The sequence below is a fragment of the Saimiri boliviensis genome, chromosome 8 (genome assembly GCF_048565385.1).
Source record: "Saimiri boliviensis isolate mSaiBol1 chromosome 8, mSaiBol1.pri, whole genome shotgun sequence".
In the NCBI taxonomy this organism is placed as follows: domain Eukaryota; kingdom Metazoa; phylum Chordata; class Mammalia; order Primates; family Cebidae; genus Saimiri; species Saimiri boliviensis.
The window spans coordinates 97744113-97763454 of NC_133456.1; the positions used below are offsets into that span (position 1 = coordinate 97744113).

A 19342-nucleotide genomic window follows, 5' to 3' on the forward strand; every position below is an offset into this window, starting at 1 on the left:
TGAAGGCACTGTTCGGATGGCTCTTAGAACAGTGTTTGTTTCACAGAATGGCTGGCAAGGAAGCAGTTAAATGCAGAATCACCATCACAGCCTGCAGTGTGATTGATGAAGAGCAGCAAATCACTTTATGCAATGGAAGGAGTAATTTTGTAATAATATGATTAATGGAAAAACAGACTACTTAAAGAAAAATTCGTTTTTTTTTCTGTTATTCATTTTCTCGAATAGTCTGTCTTGTTATAGTTTATTTAAGTAAATCTAAAGTAAAATATAAAATGTCCCAAAGACAGAAAAAACAGTTTAGTAAATAACATGAGCATACAGATCTTCAAGGCTCAGCATTAAAGAGTTCTGGTATACTGTAATATAAAATTTATTTTTAAAACATGGTATTTGAATTACTTTAATCATAAGAAATTTAAAAGCATATGCCTTTAATCATAAAAGAAAACTCTACTTTTAAACCTATCCTTAATTCACATTTGAATGTGTTGTAATTCATTAAGAAATCAAAGGAATATTTAATTCTCTGTTTCTAACATATATTCCAGAGTTAAAATGTTCTTTGAGGCACCTTCAGAAGTATTTATGCACATCTTAAATATATTCAAAAGATACGCTTTTAAGGATGTATTTGTCCCCATGAGGTTGAATATTTATATTGTAAAGAAAAGCAATGGGTAGTATGAACATTTTTACAGCCACTGTAAAAATCATTTACCCATGGAAACACCTATTGTAGTTTGTATATGTTTACCTGGGCAACAGGATTGGGTAGTGCATGGAGGTTTTTTTTTCCTCTCCTGAAGTGAACAGACCAAATTATTTTATAAAGTGCTCTGCTCACCTTTGAGAGGTGACCTAGAAAATATAATTTGGTTTATCCATGCCCAGAGCTGTTTGAAAAAGAAAAAAAAAATTAATTTGGTATAAAACTTGACTGATGTAAAGACAGGTATATAATGATAGATTTCATAATTCATGGATAACAATGATAGAATGTTGAAAACCATGAAGTTAAAATTAAGAATAATTCATTTATGTTTTTAAACTAGTGCTAGTAATAGTAATCCTGTGCTTGGCAGCCTCATTTTTTAAACAAGCATATATTTTCTAGTTTAACAATAAGAATAGTATTACATTCATTTTAATCATTTTGACAGTATTTTGTTGTAATATTTTAGACTGTGGTATCTTAGGTTCATATTTATTGCATAATAAAAAGTTTTTTATTTAATTTTCAAAAACCAAAATGACTTTGTTTCTCTATTAAACGTTATCTGTGCATGAATGAAATAGCCACACCCATGCAGTCACCTAAACAATGATGCTGACTCTCTTGGTCTATTTGGGCTGCTGTAAGAAAATACCTTGGACTGGATGGCTTATAAACAGAGAAATTTATTTCTCACATTCTGGAGTCTGGGAAGTCCAACCTGAAGTTTAGGTGTATTTGCTGTCTAGTGAGGGCCCATTTTCTCATAGATAGTACCTTTCACTGTGTCTTCATTTGATGGAAGGGCTGACACAGCTCTCTGTGGCCTCTTTTATAAGGACACTAATTTCATGCATGAGGTCTACCCTCATGACCTAATCATCTCCCAGAGGCTCCATCTCTTAACTCATTCACATTGGTGATTAGGTTTCAACATATGAATTAGGGGAGGGGAACACAAACATTCAGACCACAGCACTGACCAGAGAGAATACTTCCCCGAGTGAAGTAGTGATAGGAGAACTAGATCAGGGCATTCTTCTTGGCTCCTCACCCAAGTTATTTTGTTAAGCATTTGGCTCCATTGACTCAAAAATTAAATTTTAAGTTAATTGGCTTTTATAACTCTGGAGATTCTTGGGTATGTCTAATGTTTGATTAGGACATTTTACGCCTACTTTGTGCTGTTCAAAGTTAAATAACTTGTGTGGTATAATAAGGAAGAAAGCAGATGGTATAAGGATTTGAACTCAGGTGGGTCTGAGATGGTACCACAGTCCTGTACTGCCATTGAGTAGAGATGAATTGTTTAGGTGGCTTACCATAAGTCACCCTGCCAGTTGTTGTAGCTGTTATTCTAACCTGAAGCTCTGGATTCTGAGTCCAGCGTTCTTTTTGCTGCTCTATGGATATGTGGTATAAGTTGAAAAATGTAATTTAAACTAAGTTTTTCTTGAGGTTTATTAGAATTCCTTTTAAAATAAGCATTTGATATGTTCTGTAATCAGTATAATATCCTATTTAAGATTAAGTAGCCATTTGTCAAGTGTACATCTCGGTGGTCCTGCCTGGAGTAAGGGAAGCAGGAGTGTGAATTCTTGAGGGCACTTTCACATTTTGCAGGTTAGCAGCAGTTACTTTATTTTTTTTAATGTATTTTTAAATAATTACAAGAATAGTATGTGCTGGTTGAAAAAATTTGAAATAATGCAGAAAGGTATAATAAAAAGAAAGTCCTCCATCTCCACCATCTCTTTCTCTCATTCCCTACGCTGGCATGGTTGGCATTTACCAGCAAACATGAAGTTATTATTGCTTTTATCATAGGTAATGGCATTAAATTAATAAATTAACCTGTTAAAGATGAATTGAAGGGCAAGAATTTTAATGTTACCACATTATTCAGGTTTTTTTTTTTTCTTCTTGTTTTACTTACCATTTAATAGACAGTATCATAGGTATGGTCATAGTGATTTTGATGTGACTAAATAAAAAATGAACTAGAAGATTATTTTAGGATTATTTATTTACTATTAGGCACTGTACATATAATAAAAATCCAGGCTGTTAATATTAAGTTGTATTTAATATGCCCTTTAGAGTTCTAATTCCAAAGGAAGAATTCTTTGGATCTTTCTTATTTTCTTCCTCTTCCTCCTTCTTTTTTGAGAGCTTTTTGTATCCAATAGGCAAAACAGCGTTGCTACTATTCTGTTTTCATTAGGGAAGGCTTCGGTTTTAAAATACAAGTTATTAAACTCCTCTAAGGTGTAATACTTAAGTACAAGGGTAAAGAAAGCTCAAGAAGGAATGTGAAGTAATGTACAAAAGGGCTGAATGGAGAAAACAGCTAAAAATGTTTTGTCGTATTCTGTTGAATTCACAAGAGCTAGTCAATTGGGAAAAATGTAAATGTTGTCTAATTCCATCAAAACACCTTCATATGTTGTAAAGTATCTATGTGGGCTTAAAACATAACTAAAATTCAAAATTGTTAATACTGAACATGTAATTCTTATGACATTGATTTCAAAAATATTCCTCCCCAAATTTGAATAAAGAAGATATCTTTAAAATATTAGTTCCAGCTGAGCCCAGTGGCTCACGCCTGTAATCCCAACACTTTGGGAGTCCGAAGCAGGTGGATCACTTGAGATCAGAAGTTTGAGACCAGCCTGGCCAACCTAGTGGAGCCGTCTCCCTTAAAAATACAAAAGTTAGCTGGGCATGGTGACACGTGCCTGTAATGTCAGCTACTCAGGAGGCTGAGGCAGGAGAATCACCTGAACCCAGGAGGTGCAGGTTTCGGTGAGCCGAGATTGCACCACTGCACTCCAGCCTGGGCAACAAAGCGAGACTTCATCTCAAAAAAAAAAAAAAAAAAAAGTTCTAGAACAGCACTTCCCAGGCAGATCTTCTAATTATGTTAAAACCTCTGGGGGTGAAAAATGGGCTCCCTGGCAAATAAGTTTGTACTTTTAAGTTTCACAACGCACATTTTGTCAAAAATGTTCTTGAATGAATTCATATTTTATTATCTCAACCATGTCTGCTTAGATTAGATAATAGTACTGCATGTGCGAGATGTTCCATTGAGTCAGTTCACTGTTAGTGCATGCATATATATGGATTTAAGGACCCTTGTGATAACCCAGAAGTAGGGACCTGTGACTGTAACGTAGACTACTTAGCATTTAGAATTACTATACAGGAATATTAGAGATGTCTGAAGTATGTAAAATATTTTCTCAGGTTTTGATAGTTCCAGCCTTCTATAACTAAAAGATGATATTCTTTCCCAAATTTGAATAAAGGAGTTATCTTTAAAATATTAGTTCTAGAATAGCATTTCCCAAGTAGATATTCTAATTATGTTAAGACCTCTGGAAAAAATGACCTCTATGGTGAATAAGTTTATACTTTCCCTTTGAATTTCACAAAGTACATTAATGTAGTAGTGATTTTGATAAGTCAGGAAGTTTGCCAAGTGACCCTACATCGTCGACCATGGGAACCTCCTCTCCCCCATCCTCCTCTGCAGATAATATATAATAAAAGTACACAAGGACACTGTGGGAAATGCTGTATCAGACAGTTGAGTATTCTTTCATTTAGACACAGTTTTCCTATTGCAAAAAAGTATTCGTATGGATTATAATCAGCATGGAAAAGATAGGCTTGGTGTGTCAATGTACATACTTAAAATGCATATTTGGATTAACTGGATTCCTGCCATAAAAATATTATGTAGACATGTTTTTCTTTATATGCCTAGCTTTAGTTTCTCACTGCATTCTAGTCTGTGTTCTGTAATATTTATTATAGGTTAACAAGAATTACTCTGGGAGTAATATTTTTATGTTTATTCAAATTAATAAAATAGTACAAAAGGCACAGTGTTGAAAGATCTTAATTTTTGAGTGAAACTTAATATAAAAGTCATTTCCCCCTCGCCCGGAATCTTAGTGTAAAGGCAGCTGCAGTCAGCTGACAGCTTGTGGTTATGTTCTGATTTACTGGGGAAGGAGGAGGTTGTACTATTTTAAATGCATAATAGAGCATTCGTTTCGTCATCTGGAAGCAGAGATGGAAGAAGCTCAGGGGAAATGAGAGGCATCACTGTTGATCTTGTGGAGGGAAGCTTTGTAGCATGTTATCAGACAGCAGTGCATATTGAAGAAAATATCTGTTAGGAATGCATGTCACCAGATGTATTTTGCTTTCAAGAATGGTAGACACATCAACCAAGAACCAGATAAAAGCCTGAGAAAATGATGTTCAGAAGAATACTGGAGTTACTCTTTATGCTTCACTGCCCTTTACCTCTCTTGGTACCTTCCAGAGAAACAAGTATAGATGTATTTTTAGCTTGCCGTTTCCAGCATCAATATGACAACATGATTTTGTCTTTATATCAGTAAGCAGCTTCTATGTTTTCCTATTTTCTGCTAGCTACAATTTACAAAGGATGTCACAGCACTGGTAAGAAATGCACAGTAGCCATTTCCTTGCTTTTTAAATCATGTTTTGTAGAGATTTGTAATAAGCCAATCTATTAAAACTGTTGAGTTTGCTTAGAGAAATCCCTCTATGGTGTGAATCTTACTAATTTGCAGAATGTGTTTGTTATAGATGGTTTTCCATCTTTTTTATTTTTATGTTTGGTTTTTCTTTTGTATCCTTTGCATAACTGATGTTACAGTATAATATTTATCTGCATCAGTATTTTCATTTTTAAGTATCTCACCATATTCCTTTCCCTACTACTTTGCTGTTAACGTTTGTGGCTGCATTTGAGCTTTGCAAGCTGTCGAATGCAAAGACAGGATATGATGATAGTCTTGAGTTAAGCTTGTTTTGATTAGGGGAAGATGTGTTACCACACCTGTCTCAGATACTGCACATAGTCCCTGTGTTGCACTGATGAGCTCTGTTTTGTAAAGTCTCTGTAGTTAATTTCTGTTATTCTTAAGCCTTTAAAGAATTGCTGAATAATTTTACAAATAGTTGATAAAAAACAACGTGAGCTGCATGACTGCCTGTTAGTAATAGAGAAATGTCTCCTTAAGTAAGAGACCAAATAAATTTGTACCGTATACTTTTTCATTTCCTTAAAATAAATATATAAATTATATACAGAAAGATTAATTACCTTTTCATATTTTTGTGCCTTTAATACATGTGCTTTATTTCTTAAACTTGCATATTCTCTAACTTTAAATATTAAAATACTTAGCATGGCTGCTGAAGGGCTTAATTTGTCAAAATGATTATTCTGTGAGGGACTCTGTAATGGCTAATTGACAAGATGCTTCAAATAAATTAGATTTAATTTATGATAGTAGTACTTAAAATGCATTAAAGATTTTTAATATTTTCAGCTTTTCTCTGGCAAAATATATGCATCTTCTTTTGCTGGGATTTATTTGGCAGCCATTTAACCTGTCGACTGCTGAAAAATCAGAAGGCTTGAATGGGGAGAATTTTAGAAGCAATATGGGTACATCTGATTGGCTGGGTAGAAATTTGATGAGTATCACATGTTTTGAGCAAAGAGGTGATTGTAATTTGTATGTGTTGCAAATTCTACAATTTATTTGATTTCTGAGAGACGAGCAGTTTCTAGATTTGTAGAGTAACCTTATGTTGTGTTTGTATGCATGCTATAGTGAATGTCACTCAGGAACGAGGTAGGGCATAGTCAGATAAAATAGTAAACTGCAAAAATGGAAATTATTCTTTTTATGAATTTCCAGTGACACCATTCTCTCATTTCTATACAGGCATATTCTCAAGATGCCTACCTGAAAGGCAACGAAGCTTATAGCGGCAATGCCCGCAATATACCTGAACCTCCACCAATCTGCTATCCCTGGCTGCCATCTGCCCCATCAGCCATGGCACAGCCAGTTGAAATATCTCCTCCTGACTCATCATTGAGCAAACAGCAAACCAGTACACCAGTACTGACACAACCTGGCAGGGCCTATAAAATGGAAATACAAGTGCCTCCATCACCAACAGATGTTGCAAAGTCAAACACAGCAGTGTGTGTTTGCAATGAAAGTGTGAGGACTGTCATTGTGCCTTCTGAGAAGGTTGTAGATTTGTTATCCAATAGAAACAACCATACAGGTCCTTCACATAGAACTGAAGAAGTGAGGTATGGTGTGAATGAGCAGACCTCTTTAAAAACGTTGTCAAGAACCACGTCACCACCATTATCAGTTCCCACCGCTCATCTAATTCATCAGACTGCAGGCTCCAGATCATTGGAACCTTCTGGAATTTTACTTAAATCTGGAAATTACAGTGGACATTCTGATGGAATCTCAAGCAGCAGATCTCAAGCTGTGGAGTCTCCCTCTGTAGCTGTTAATCACTATTCACCAAATTCCCATCAGCACATAGACTGGAAAAACTATAAAACCTACAAAGAGTATATTGATAACAGACGATTGCACATAGGTTGTCGGACAATACAAGAAAGATTAGATAGTTTAAGAGCAGCATCTCAAAGCACGACAGATTATAACCAGGTTGTCCCCAACCGCACTGCTTTGCAGGGACGACGTCGAAGCACCTCTCATGATAGAGTGCCCCAGTCTGTCCAGATACGGCAACGCAGTGTGTCCCAAGAAAGGCTGGAAGATTCTGTGCTAATGAAGTATTGTCCAAGAAGTGCATCTCAAGGAGCACTGACATCTCCATCTGTTAGTTTTAGTAATCATAGAACTCGTTCATGGGATTATATTGAGGGACAAGATGAGACCTTAGAAAAGGTCAATTCTGGAACTCCAATACCTGATTCAAATGGAGAGCGAAAACAGACTTACAAGTGGAGTGGGTTTACTGAACAGGATGATAGACGAGGTATTTATGAAAGACCTAGGCAGCAAGAAATTCACAAATCTTTTCGAGGTTCCAATTTTACTGTGGCTCCAAGTGTTGTTAATTCTGATAGCAGGCGTATGAGTGGTAGAGGAGTGGGATCTGTGTCGCAGTTTAAAAAAGTTCCACCAGATCTAAAAACACTGCAGTCAAACAGAAATTTTCAGACTACCTGTGGAATGTCACTGCCTCGGGGTATTTCACAAGACAGGTCACCTCTTGTGAAAGTCCGAAGTAATTCTCAGAAAGCTCCTTCGACACATGTCACAAAACCATCATTTAGCCAGAAATCATTTGTTTCTATCAAAGACCAAAGACCAGTAAATCACTTGCATCAGAACAGTCTGCTGAATCAGCAGACGTGGGTAAGGACTGACAGCACCCCCGATCAGCAAGTGGAGACTGGGAAATCCCCCTCTTTATCTGGAGCCTCTGCGAAGCCTGCCCCTCAGTCGAGTGAAAACGCTGGTACTTCAGATTTAGAACTACCTTTCAGTCAAAGGAATCAAGATTTAAGTTTACAAGAGGCTGAAATTGAGCAGTCAGATACTTTGGATAATAAAGAAGCTGTCATCCTAAGGGAAAAACCTCCATCTGGACGCCAGACACCGCAGCCTTTAAGGCATCAGTCTTACATCTTGGCAGTAAATGACCAGGAGACCGGGTCAGACACTACCTGCTGGCTGCCCAATGATGCACGTCGAGAGGTCCACATAAAAAGAATGGAGGAAAGAAAAGCCTCGAGTACCAGTCCACCTGGCGATTCCTTGGCTTCCATCCCATTTATAGGTGAGCTTTTTTAGAGTCATTGGCTAGTAAGTCAAATATATAAGAAATCTTTCCAAAAAAGTATTATTTCTAGTTCAGTAGGCACAGAAATCTTCCACTGTGATTTTAAAATGCTTTTAGTGAATCTCATAAGCTGTGCTTCAACCAGAGCTTTTTACCCTCCTTAAAAGTTATTTCTTTTGGGAGGCCGAGGCAGGTGGATTACCTGAGGTCAGGAGTTCAAGACCAGCCTAACCAACATGGAAAAACTCTGTCTCTACTAAAAATGCAAAATTAGCTGGGCATGGTGGTGCATGCCTGTAATCCCAGCTACTTAGGAGGCTGAGGGAGGAGAATTGCTTGAACCTGGGAGGCAGAGGTTGTGGTGAGCCAAGATTGCACCATTGCACTCCAGCCTGGGCAACAAGAGTGAAACTCCATCTCAAAAAAAAAAATTATTTCTAGTACCAATTTTTCTTAAAACAAAAAGAACCCTATGTATCTAGTACCCATTTCAGATTTTTATTTTGATGAAACAAAATCTTGAGATTAAGGAAATTGGCAAAGCAAATTGTACCTAATTGTTGATTCATGTGAATCAAAAACCAAGTGGAACAGTTTTGATAATTAGTTATCAACCTTTCATTTAAAAGATGTCTTTTACTTTGTAAAGCATATTTCTTTGTAAATTTAATGTGTACCGAGAGGAAAGACCTCTTTGTTGTCGAGTTCATTTGCCATAGTATAAATCCTGGAATGGATTTGGAGAAGTTACTTAAATTATAAGCGTGTGCCACAGTCACTGGCACCTGTCCTGTTGAGTATTCTGTCTGCTCCCTCCCACCCCAGATCTGTTCTCCATACAGCAGCCAGTGTGATGTTTTAAAAATGTCAGTTAGATCACACCACTCCTCTGTGCAGAACGCTCTTTTTTTCTTCCCATCCATCTTACCCAAAATAGCCTGCAAAATCCTCCCAAGGTCTGAAAGGCCCTCCGGGGCCTGCCTCACAGCTCCCTCTCTGATGGGGTCAGAGAGGTCCTACTTCATCATATCCTATGACGATCTTCCACGTGCATTCCATCTGTAGCTTCCCCAGTCTCCTTGCTGCCCTGGAACATGGCAGGCGTGCCTTGCTACAGGGACAGGTGCTGCTGGTTTCCAGCCCTGGATTCCATAGATAGTCACAAGCCTCTTTCTTCCTCATGACATTTGTGTCTCTGCTCAGAGATCTTATCCAGGCCGCCTTTGTGACTCACCTATCTAAAACAAGTATTCCACACACAGAAGGTGACATTCTCTTCCCCTGAAGCTTTTTTATCTTCATATTACTGTTTCTACTTTACATTTTCTTTTTGTTGTTACATGTTTCTCAGTAGAACTAAAACTACTTGAGAGCAGAGATTTTAAATCTTTAGTTACTTTTGTGTCCCTAGTGTCTCGAATGCTGCCTGGCTTAAAGAATGCACTCAATAATAAGTATTTGTTGAGATAATGGCTGAAAGACAATTTTGAAATGCTGGTTAAATGTACAGCAAAACAACAACATAGTTCTCATCATAATTACTAAGCAGCTCTAAATCATCATCTGCTAACAGGTGATGACATATGTCGTTAGTATTATCTTCATTTTATAAGTGAGAAATTTAAGGTATACAGAGATTAAATAAATTCTCTAAAATCACACAGTTAGTGACAGAGATAGGGTCTCTAGGTTTGCATGATGCAGCTTCATCTTAGAATACAGCTCTGGCGGGCGCCATTTATATGGAATGCCTGTGAAAGGGCGCCCCCCTGGAGGCACACGATGCAGGGGCTTTTTTTTCCGTTTTTTTTTTTTGCCATCAACCGAGGCCCATACTTCTATTGCCCCTGGTGGTTCATGGGTTTATGAAAAGTTCTCCATTATTTTAGCATATAATATGCTTCTCTCTGAGTATTCGTTGAGTTTTTCTTTTTTTAGGGAGACATTTTTAAAGCTACTGAGGACTAACATTTTTAATGCTATCAGTTCTTTTTTTTTTTTTTTGAGACAGAGTTGGCCAGGCTGGAGTGCAGTGGCATGATCTCAGCTCACTGCAACCTCTGCCTCCCAGGTTCAAGTGATTTTTCTGCCTCAGCCTCCTGAGTAGCTGGGACTACAGGCAGTCGCCACCAAACCTGGCTAATTTTTTTTTTTTTTTTTTTTTTTTTTGAGACAGAGTTTCTCTCTTGTTGTCTAGGCTGGAGTACAATGGTGTGATCTTGGCCCACCACAATCTCTGCCTCCCAGTTTCAAGCAATTCTCCTGTCTCAGCCTCCCAAATAGCTGGGATTACTGGCATGCGCCACCACGCCCAGAGGATTTTTTATTTTTATTTTTAATAAAGATGGGGTTTCTCCATGTTGGTCAATTTGGTCTTGAACTCCCGACTTCAGGTGATCCGTCTGCCTCTGCCTCCCACAGTGTTGGGATTACAAGCATGAGCCACTGTTCCTGGCCTAATCTTTGTAAGTTTTAGTAGAAATGTGGTTTCGCCATGTTGGCCAGGCTGGTCTCGAACTCCTGACCTTGTGATCTGCCCGCCTCAGCCTCCCAAAGTGCTGGGATTACAGTGCCAGCCACTGCGCCTGGCCTAAAACTATCAATTTTAAATCTTATTGATAGCTTTAAAAATGTTTCTCAAGAAAAGAAAATGCCTAATTGGGTAGGTGACACTAATAGCTTTTTTTTTTTTTTTTTTAAAGTTCCACACAACTTACGTTTTTTTAATAAATAGGATATATTTCAGTTGTCAACATTGTGGGGAATCTCAACCAAAGATTCATATCGATACTCATATTGATACCCCTAAGGCCAAGCTCAGCAAATAGTAGACTCCTGTTGTAGATGGAATCGTATACATAATCTAGAGTAGGTGTTTTGTAGAAAGCAACTGATGTTGACTGTTTATGAGGTTCCTCATAATTCAGCTCATCTTAGAAGGGACTTTTTTTTTTTTTTTTTTTTTTGCTCTGTCCCCTAACCTGTAGCAGTGGATATTGGGTGTTATGAGAAGAGATCCACATTTGTCAGGGTGCTAGAAATGCTTGTCCTCCACATTTACATTCATCGCAGTTCTCTTGGTTACAGGGATGCGACAGTTATTTCAAATTAGCTCATGCCATGAAGTAATGCTAGCTTACAGGGAAGAACTTCTTTGGTAGACCTGGTTCCATGCATGGCTGGATCCAAATACCCAAGTGATGATACCAAGTGAGGTTTTTTTGTGTTGTTTTGTTTTTTCAATATGGCATCTCACTCTTTTGCCCAGGCTGGAGTGCAGTGGCGTGACCTCAGTTTAGAGCAACCTCCACCCCTCTGGTTCAAGCAATTCTCCTGCCTCAGCCTCCGGAATAGCTGGGATTACAAGCATGCACCACTATGCCTGGCTACTTTCTGTATTTTTAGTAGAGACAGAGTTTCACCATGTTGGCCAGGCCAGTCTCAAACTCTTGATCTCAACTGATCCTCCCGCCTTGGCCTCCCAAAGTGCTGGGATTATAGGCATGAGGCACCATGCCTAGCCTGTGAGTCTTTGTTTTGCTTGCTTCATTCTCAGATACTTTTTCTTCACGTGGTAGAAAAGGTGGCCATTGGTAGCAACTCGACAGTTAAGTGATTGCTACAGTTTTTGTTCTCCAAGGAAAAGAAGAGAAAGTCCATAGTTTTCTCACTGTCACTGTATTGACTCCTGGAGATAATATTAATACAAGAGGCCCTGACTGCATGCTTCTCACCCGTTGGCCAGTCTCTGTGGATTGAGAGGGATGGTTGGTTGGTTGGTCAGGCCTAGATCATGCCCGCCCACAGGAGGGTCAGCCACTCCAGTGAGTCCCACTGAACCTCCGGGACAGACAGGCATAGACACACTCTCTGTAGTTATGTTGCAGAACACGAAGAGAAACAAATAGGATGAGAACATCCTAAAGTGAAAATGCTTGTCAGTTTACAAGATGAAAAACAGTTATAAATCACCGTTTCATCTTGCTTTTATTTGATCATTTCAGTAATAGGTTGTCATAAGATGTTTTTTACATTTTCATTAGGCTTTTCTATTTCTTCCACGAGTTGTCATGTGTTTTGTTCTCTTTCTGCTGTGATTTTAGTGGTCTTTACTTAGAAGAGCTCGTCATATGTGAGGGCTTCCCTTCTTTCCTGCTCTGATATCTGAAAAATAATTATGTAACAGTTATGTGTGAAGTTTTGCAATATAGCTGCTTAATTTTCATACATGTCCACATTTTTCTTGATTTTGAAATCTTTAAGGTGCTTTTCTAAAATATTGATGAGCAATAAACATAGTGGAGGCTTCCTATTCAGATATGATTAATAGAAACATAATTTGGAATATTCCCCATTTGGAAAAAATCCAGATTGAATAATGGAGTAGGTATTATCTGTGAGCATTAGTTACTTACTTTTGGAAAACATTGTTTTCCAAAGCAAAATTTTTGGACATATAGGCCTGAATTTTTTTTATGAAACAATAACCACATTGAATTTTGATGTGTAGCAACTTTGGTGTCCTTCATTCATTGTTTTTATTATAAAGAGCTGTGGTCTTTTAGTGAAAAATGTAAATGAAGACCTTTTTTTTTTTGAGACAGAGTCTTGCTCTGTCATCCAGGCTGGAGTGCAGTGGCACTATCTCGGCTCACTGCAACTCTGCCTCCTGGGTTCAAGTGATTCTCCTGCCTCATTAGTAGCTGGGACTACAGGTGCATGCCACCACGCCCAGCTAATTTTTGTATTTTTAGTAGAGACAGGGTTTCGCCATGTTGGCCAGAGTGGTCTCAAACTCCTGACCTCAGGTGATTTGCTGGTCTTGGCCTCACAAAATGCTGAGATCACAGGTGTGAGCCACTGTGCCTGGTTAAGACCTTATTTCTAAAGTCAGTTCTTTGATTATGTAACTTTGTTTAACATCAATGTTTATGCCACTTGATAATAACAAGTCTGTTGCCCCAGTAGTTCATAAATGTTTTGAATGCATTATTTAATGTCTTAATATTATACGCCTAGGATAAAGATGGTTATTTTCATCTGATAGAATATATTTTATTTAAAAATTTAGAAGTCATTTGAAAGTGTGACAGCATGATGCTTTTGAATATATTTGTATATGAGATAAAAAATTTTGGTTTTTCCTTTGGTCAGCTAACTGATGTTTATTTTTCTACATTGGAAAATAAGCTGGAATTATTGTTTTTACATAATCTGCACATTGGTAATAATTAAAGTGTATATGAAAATTAGAGTTTTTGAATTTGAATTACTCCTAAGAAAACACAGTAATTTTAAACCAGTAGAAAAGTTTTTGTTTTCAAAGGGAATAAAGAATTAGATTAGTATAGTCTCTAAATATGAGGTGATATAATTATGTTTACTTTAAATGTATGTTTAGCTTTTCCTTTCTCCCTTTAACATACCAGTAAAAGGCATTTAGTATAGAGAATTCAAACAATACTGAAATGAGTAAGCCCAGTGTTAGTCTCTTCTCCCATGCCTCCTCTATTCAGCCTACTTTAGAACAGGTGAGTATCTATCCTTCCACCTGTTTTTACAGACATATCTGAAACTGATTATTTTAATCTAGTGTGTTTCAGAAATTTTCTTCAAAATACAATAAGTCAGAATAGATTGAATGAATACCACAAGGAAATCCAAGGATACAAAATTTGAAAATTTTATTTAATGCTTTGCAATAATGCTTAATCTTTGCACAATTTGGATTTCACTCTCTGGTATTTTACATATTAAAATGTTTTCAGTTACTTTCTCAAGGCATAAAATGATTCTCAAAGATTTATACCAGTATAATTAAAGATTTATTAATATTGCATGAGCCCGATACTTTCTGAAGAATACAGTATTTTCCCATTCACCTCAGTATTCATTGATCTGTAACAGAATTATGGATCAGTAGATTCTCTAAGATCAGCCTCCTTTATATCATGTATCATTTGAACAAACTGTGTTAAACATGTGCTAATTTAAATATCAAAATCAGTTTTAAATACGAGTTTTAGTGGAATTAAGTTTTTATCCTCATTGAATTTTTAAAACTTCAGTTATCTTGCTTTTGGAAAAAGAATTGCTGCATTCTTACATGATAGTAAACTGTCATATACTTCAAAATGTCTTCTTTTGCTAAAATGTAAAGAGAAAGCTAAAGAACAGAAAATGAGCTCAAGATAGTTAGAATTTACTGATTTGGGCCATAAAATGGAAATGTTATATTTTTGTAATATTATCAGGCCTCTTGATTAAAATCCTGATAACTGATAAGGAACAGCATTCTTAGATAGTCCAAATTAAAATAGCTGGACCTTTTAAATCAAGGAAGTAAAATCCTGGTTTGTCATTGTAGTATATTCTTTAATGGGTTTTATTTTGGGGGCATTTAATTTTAAGGATTATAGTTCCAGCATCCTATCAAATTACATTTCTTGGCCTCAAGTATTGGAATTTAAATCACTAATGTTTTTTATAAGAGTAAGAATTTTGTACACATAGTCCTAGAAACTTATTTTGAAAGCTCTAGACTGGACTTTGTCTTTCTACAAAAAATGAGATACATTTGTGTGGGGAGAAGGGGAGATACAGTTTTAGGAATTATTGGTTTGAAACCGAGCCTTAACCAGTCACCTTGCTTAGTTTCCTGAAGTGATACTCTGTGATACATTTAAAATTTGAAAAGTAATTCTTTCAGGGTGGTATGTTATTGCTCTAGTTTGATAGGTTTAGGTTTGAAGTACCTATAAATGTTAGTACCTTGACTATCAGTTAGTGAAGGCATTAATTGGTTGGTAAAGCAACTTACTTAATTTTTTATACCATACTCTCAGAATTATTTAGAATTACTAGAGTAATAGCTGTAAATCAATTTTTAGCAGACTGAATAGGTCATTTAGTGATGCTTTGGTGGTGAAGTGTTAAAATTTTTATCAGACCCTCTTAATGATTATTGACTATGAATTCTATTATTAATAACAATTAGGTCATTGAATATTCTACTGATTTTTTTCTTACAGATGAACCAACTAGCCCTAGCATTGATCATGATATTGCACACATCCCTGCTTCTGCTGTTATATCAGCCTCTACCTCTCAAGTGCCCTCCATAGCAACAGTTCCTCCCAGCCTCACAACTTCAGCTCCCTTAATTCGCCGTCAACTCTCACATGACCACGGTATGTCTAAAGGGTGGTTTTGTAAACCATATCTCATACTGTTTCCACTTAGAATACTATGATAAACTGATCTTTCCACCATTGAAAGAATTTGGGAACCACTTGTAAGTGTCTAAATACTGGATTTTATTTAATTTCAGAGTCCGTTAGCCCGCCTAGCCTGGATGCTCAGCCCACCTCAAAGACAGAAAGATCAAAATCATATGATGAGGGTCTGGATGATTACAGAGAAGATGCAAAATTGTAAGTCTTGGGTGTATTATTTTAAATATTTGTATGTGGGTGGGTGTTTAGCATGACATTGACATTTAAGTACTGAATTTAATGTCTTATGTTTTCTAACTTTGACATTAGAAATGCAAATTAAAAAATAAAGTTGTTACATGGTAACATGAAATTGAATTTTAAAAATCAGTAACATACAAACATGGTAGAAAAATATGTTAAATATTCTTACCTTAAGACCTGCAGCCGTTCAGTACTAAGACATAGTATTACTGTTTTCTTTTGTGTAATTCTAGAGCTATTCTCTACATAATCATGTATATACAACTTATGCATATGTATGTATTCTAGTTGTTTTACAAATGACACTGACCTTAGAGATCCTTAAATGTATATAATCCTGCCTCATGCTGTTTGATGATTTTTAAATTTTCCATTGAATAGCTTATTACCATCATATACCTAACCAATATTCTATATCTATATTAATAGACGTTTATATTGATAGAATCTGATGCTATCACAAACAATACTTCATTGACTATGTTTATACCTGGTTCAGTTAGCACATGTGCAAGTAAATATAAAACAGGATTCTTACATCAAGGAGCATGAGTATTTTATTTTTAAAATTTGTTGTTATTTTTCGAGACAAGAGTTTTGCTCTTGTTACCCAGGCCGGAGTGCAGTGGCGTGATCTCGGTTCAGTGCAGCCTCAGCCTCCCAAGTAGCTGGGATTAAAGACATGCGCCACTATGCTTGGCTAATTTTGTATTTTTAGTAGAGACAGTGTTTCACCATGTTGGTCAAGCTGGTCTTGAACTCCTGACTCAGGTGATCTATGCACCTCAGCCTCCCAAAGTGCTGGGATTATAGGCATGAGCCACCATGCCTAGCCATATTTTTAATTTTAATATCTATTATTGCACTCTGTAAAAATTATAGCATCTCACATTTCCACCAGCAGTACACACAAGTCTTTGCTATTATACTCTGTGTATTGTTTAGCCTTTGATATATATATATATATTTTTTTTAAATATTATAATGGCATATTGCATTTTTAATTTGATACTTTTCAGTTGAACACCATGTTGTATATTTAAGATATATTTTTTGTGAACTGTTTTTTTATATTTTTTGGCCATTTCCTATGGATTCTTCTGACTTCTGCATCCTTTTTATGTAAAGGAAGCTAACATTTTTCTGTGATGTGTTGCAAGGCTTTCTTCAGTATTTTTCTTGTTTTTTAAACCATACAAAAATATTTAAATTTTTTTCTGTGGCTATATTTAGGAAATATTTTTGCAGCCTTTGAATTTTGAGTCATATCGAAAAATTGTCACTTCTCCACAATTATAAAAAAATTAGAGAAGTAAACACATTTTATTTTTTGTATACTTAAACCTTTGACTTAACTGGAATTGATTTATTCTAATTAGTGAGCTAGAGAGACAACTTTATGTTCTGATATCTCTGTTCTCCCAAAAGCACCTGTTGAATGTCATCCTTTGCCACTGATACATCATCTTTATTATATACTAAGTTTTACGTATTTAATTTTATTTTGGGGCTCTGTTCTGTTCAGTTGATTTATCTGTGTATTAATTTACACCAGGTTTTGTTGTGGTATTTTTATATTGTCTTTCTTATCTGATAAGGCTGTTGTCCATCATTAATTTGGTTTTCAGAATTCTCCTGGCTATTTTTATTTTGGTATTTGAACCTTAAAATCAGACTTTCTAATTCTTAAATTCTTATGTACATTTTCATTGACACAATGATTAATTTATAAATTGACATCTTTGTGATATCGAACTTTGTGTCAAAGAACTGTTTGTCTTTTTGGTTATCTTTGCATACAATATTGAGAGTTCCATTTGGTTTTTATTTATATTCCAATAAATTTAGTTCTTTCCCAAGCAGCTACTTGAGGGAGGTTTGTGTGAAGCTAGCAGGAATTTTCCTAAAAGTACAGGGTTGATTAGTGAGCTATTTTGACCTTTACTTCTTCCTCACTATATCAAAAACTGCCTACACCAACTACAGACTGTTTCCTGCAAAGATGGCAGGAGTATGTTTCCTCATTCTCCTCTGATACTCCATGGTAATAAACGAGGCTCCTGTCGCCAGCTTCAGCATGCTATTTTCCATTGTTCCAAACAAGGATGGTTGGTTTCAATCTCTCAGAAATTAGTGTACTGCACTTTTCACATCTGCAAGTAATGGTGTCCTCTTCCTCCTGTATCCATTGTTTACTTCACTGCCATTAGCCACCCTTCTTTGTATAGCATAATTCAGAGTCATAGAGCCTCCCAGTACGGTTCAAGATTGAGTTTGCATTATCTGTTTGATTACATTGTTGTTGGGGAGGTGGTTTCTGAGAGAACAGTGACATCTTTAGTAACATCTTCTAAGTTTCTTAAATGAATTTTGAGTTTCAAAAAATGTTTTGACCCTTAATAAAAGTTAAATTATTTTTGACTAATTAACATGAACCTGTCTCCTGAAGCACGAAGCCTTTCAGTGGCAACAGTTGTCTTCCTTTTTGAAAGCAATCAGAATGTGGGTTGAGCACAAGAGTGAGGGGCCAGGACTGTCCCTGACTGCACCCTTCCTGCCACGTTACCAGTTCAGGGTATCCACCAGCAGGATGAGTGAAGATGATAGGGGGTGTCTCCCTGAAGCTGGCTGCTGATGGCAGCTGCTTACTGATCATAATTAACATCACGGAAATCCTTCATATAGCATTGCAGCTATGGTTAACTAGTAATATAAAACCCAGTGTCAGAAAATCCCACACTTAAAGCAGAAACAATTTTAATTACCAGATCAATTAAGAAAGTTCTAAATAATGAGTGGAAAGTTTAAGAATTTATATAATTAGCTTTTTTTTCACTTCCATTGAATAGTGGACATTTAACATAGTAGTAAAGAAATGTCAGATTATGATGGAAAGATTAATGGTAATACTCAAATTATTCTTACATCTTTAAGATTTTTTTTTTGCACTTATTGAAAATATTTATTTTTTCCCCAACAGGTCCTTTAAACATGTATCTAGTCTGAAGGGAATCAAGGTTGGTATTAGAGTGTTTCTACTTACCTTAGTTTAACTCTTCATAGAGAAGTACTTTTATCCAGTAGACAATTCATAAATATTATAAACTTTTATTCTGTAAGTATTGAGTGCATTTGGAAAATATTATATATAAAATGTTCTAATTTCTAAACGTATTCTTCAAGTATGTAATACTCCATACACCTTGTGCTGATTTTTCTGACTTTAATCAGTTAAAGGCCAGAAATGTTACTGCCCACAGTCCTTTTTGTATTCTGTTGTATGTTTTTCTATCCTGGAAATTATTTCGTGTCTTCCCCCCTATACCCCTCACCCAGCCCACCCCTGTCCTCTCTCTTCTCCCCTGCCTTTCTACCTCATTGAAAACATAGAAACTATTAGATAGGAATTTCCTTATTTATTGTCTCCAAAAATATCAGTTTCCTGCTTTTTCAACCTTTACCTTCC

General features: G+C 36.3%; 1 protein-coding gene across 2 annotated transcripts in view; it reads left to right on the forward strand.

Annotated features, from left to right (window-relative positions):
* ARHGAP21 (Rho GTPase activating protein 21) overlaps positions 1-19342 on the forward strand; it is a 125245-nt gene that overhangs the window by 86826 nt on the left and 19077 nt on the right. Inside the window, exons 7-11 of one of the 2 annotated variants that reach the window (XM_039478678.2) lie at positions 5168-5197; positions 6499-8395; positions 15430-15588; positions 15729-15831; positions 18857-18893. In XM_039478678.2, the coding sequence (XP_039334612.1) occupies positions 5168-5197; positions 6499-8395; positions 15430-15588; positions 15729-15831; positions 18857-18893 (2226 nt within the window). The remainder of the gene's footprint in view (positions 1-5167; positions 5198-6498; positions 8396-15429; positions 15589-15728; positions 15832-18856; positions 18894-19342) is intronic. The other variant, XM_074404915.1, reaches the window with a different exon arrangement.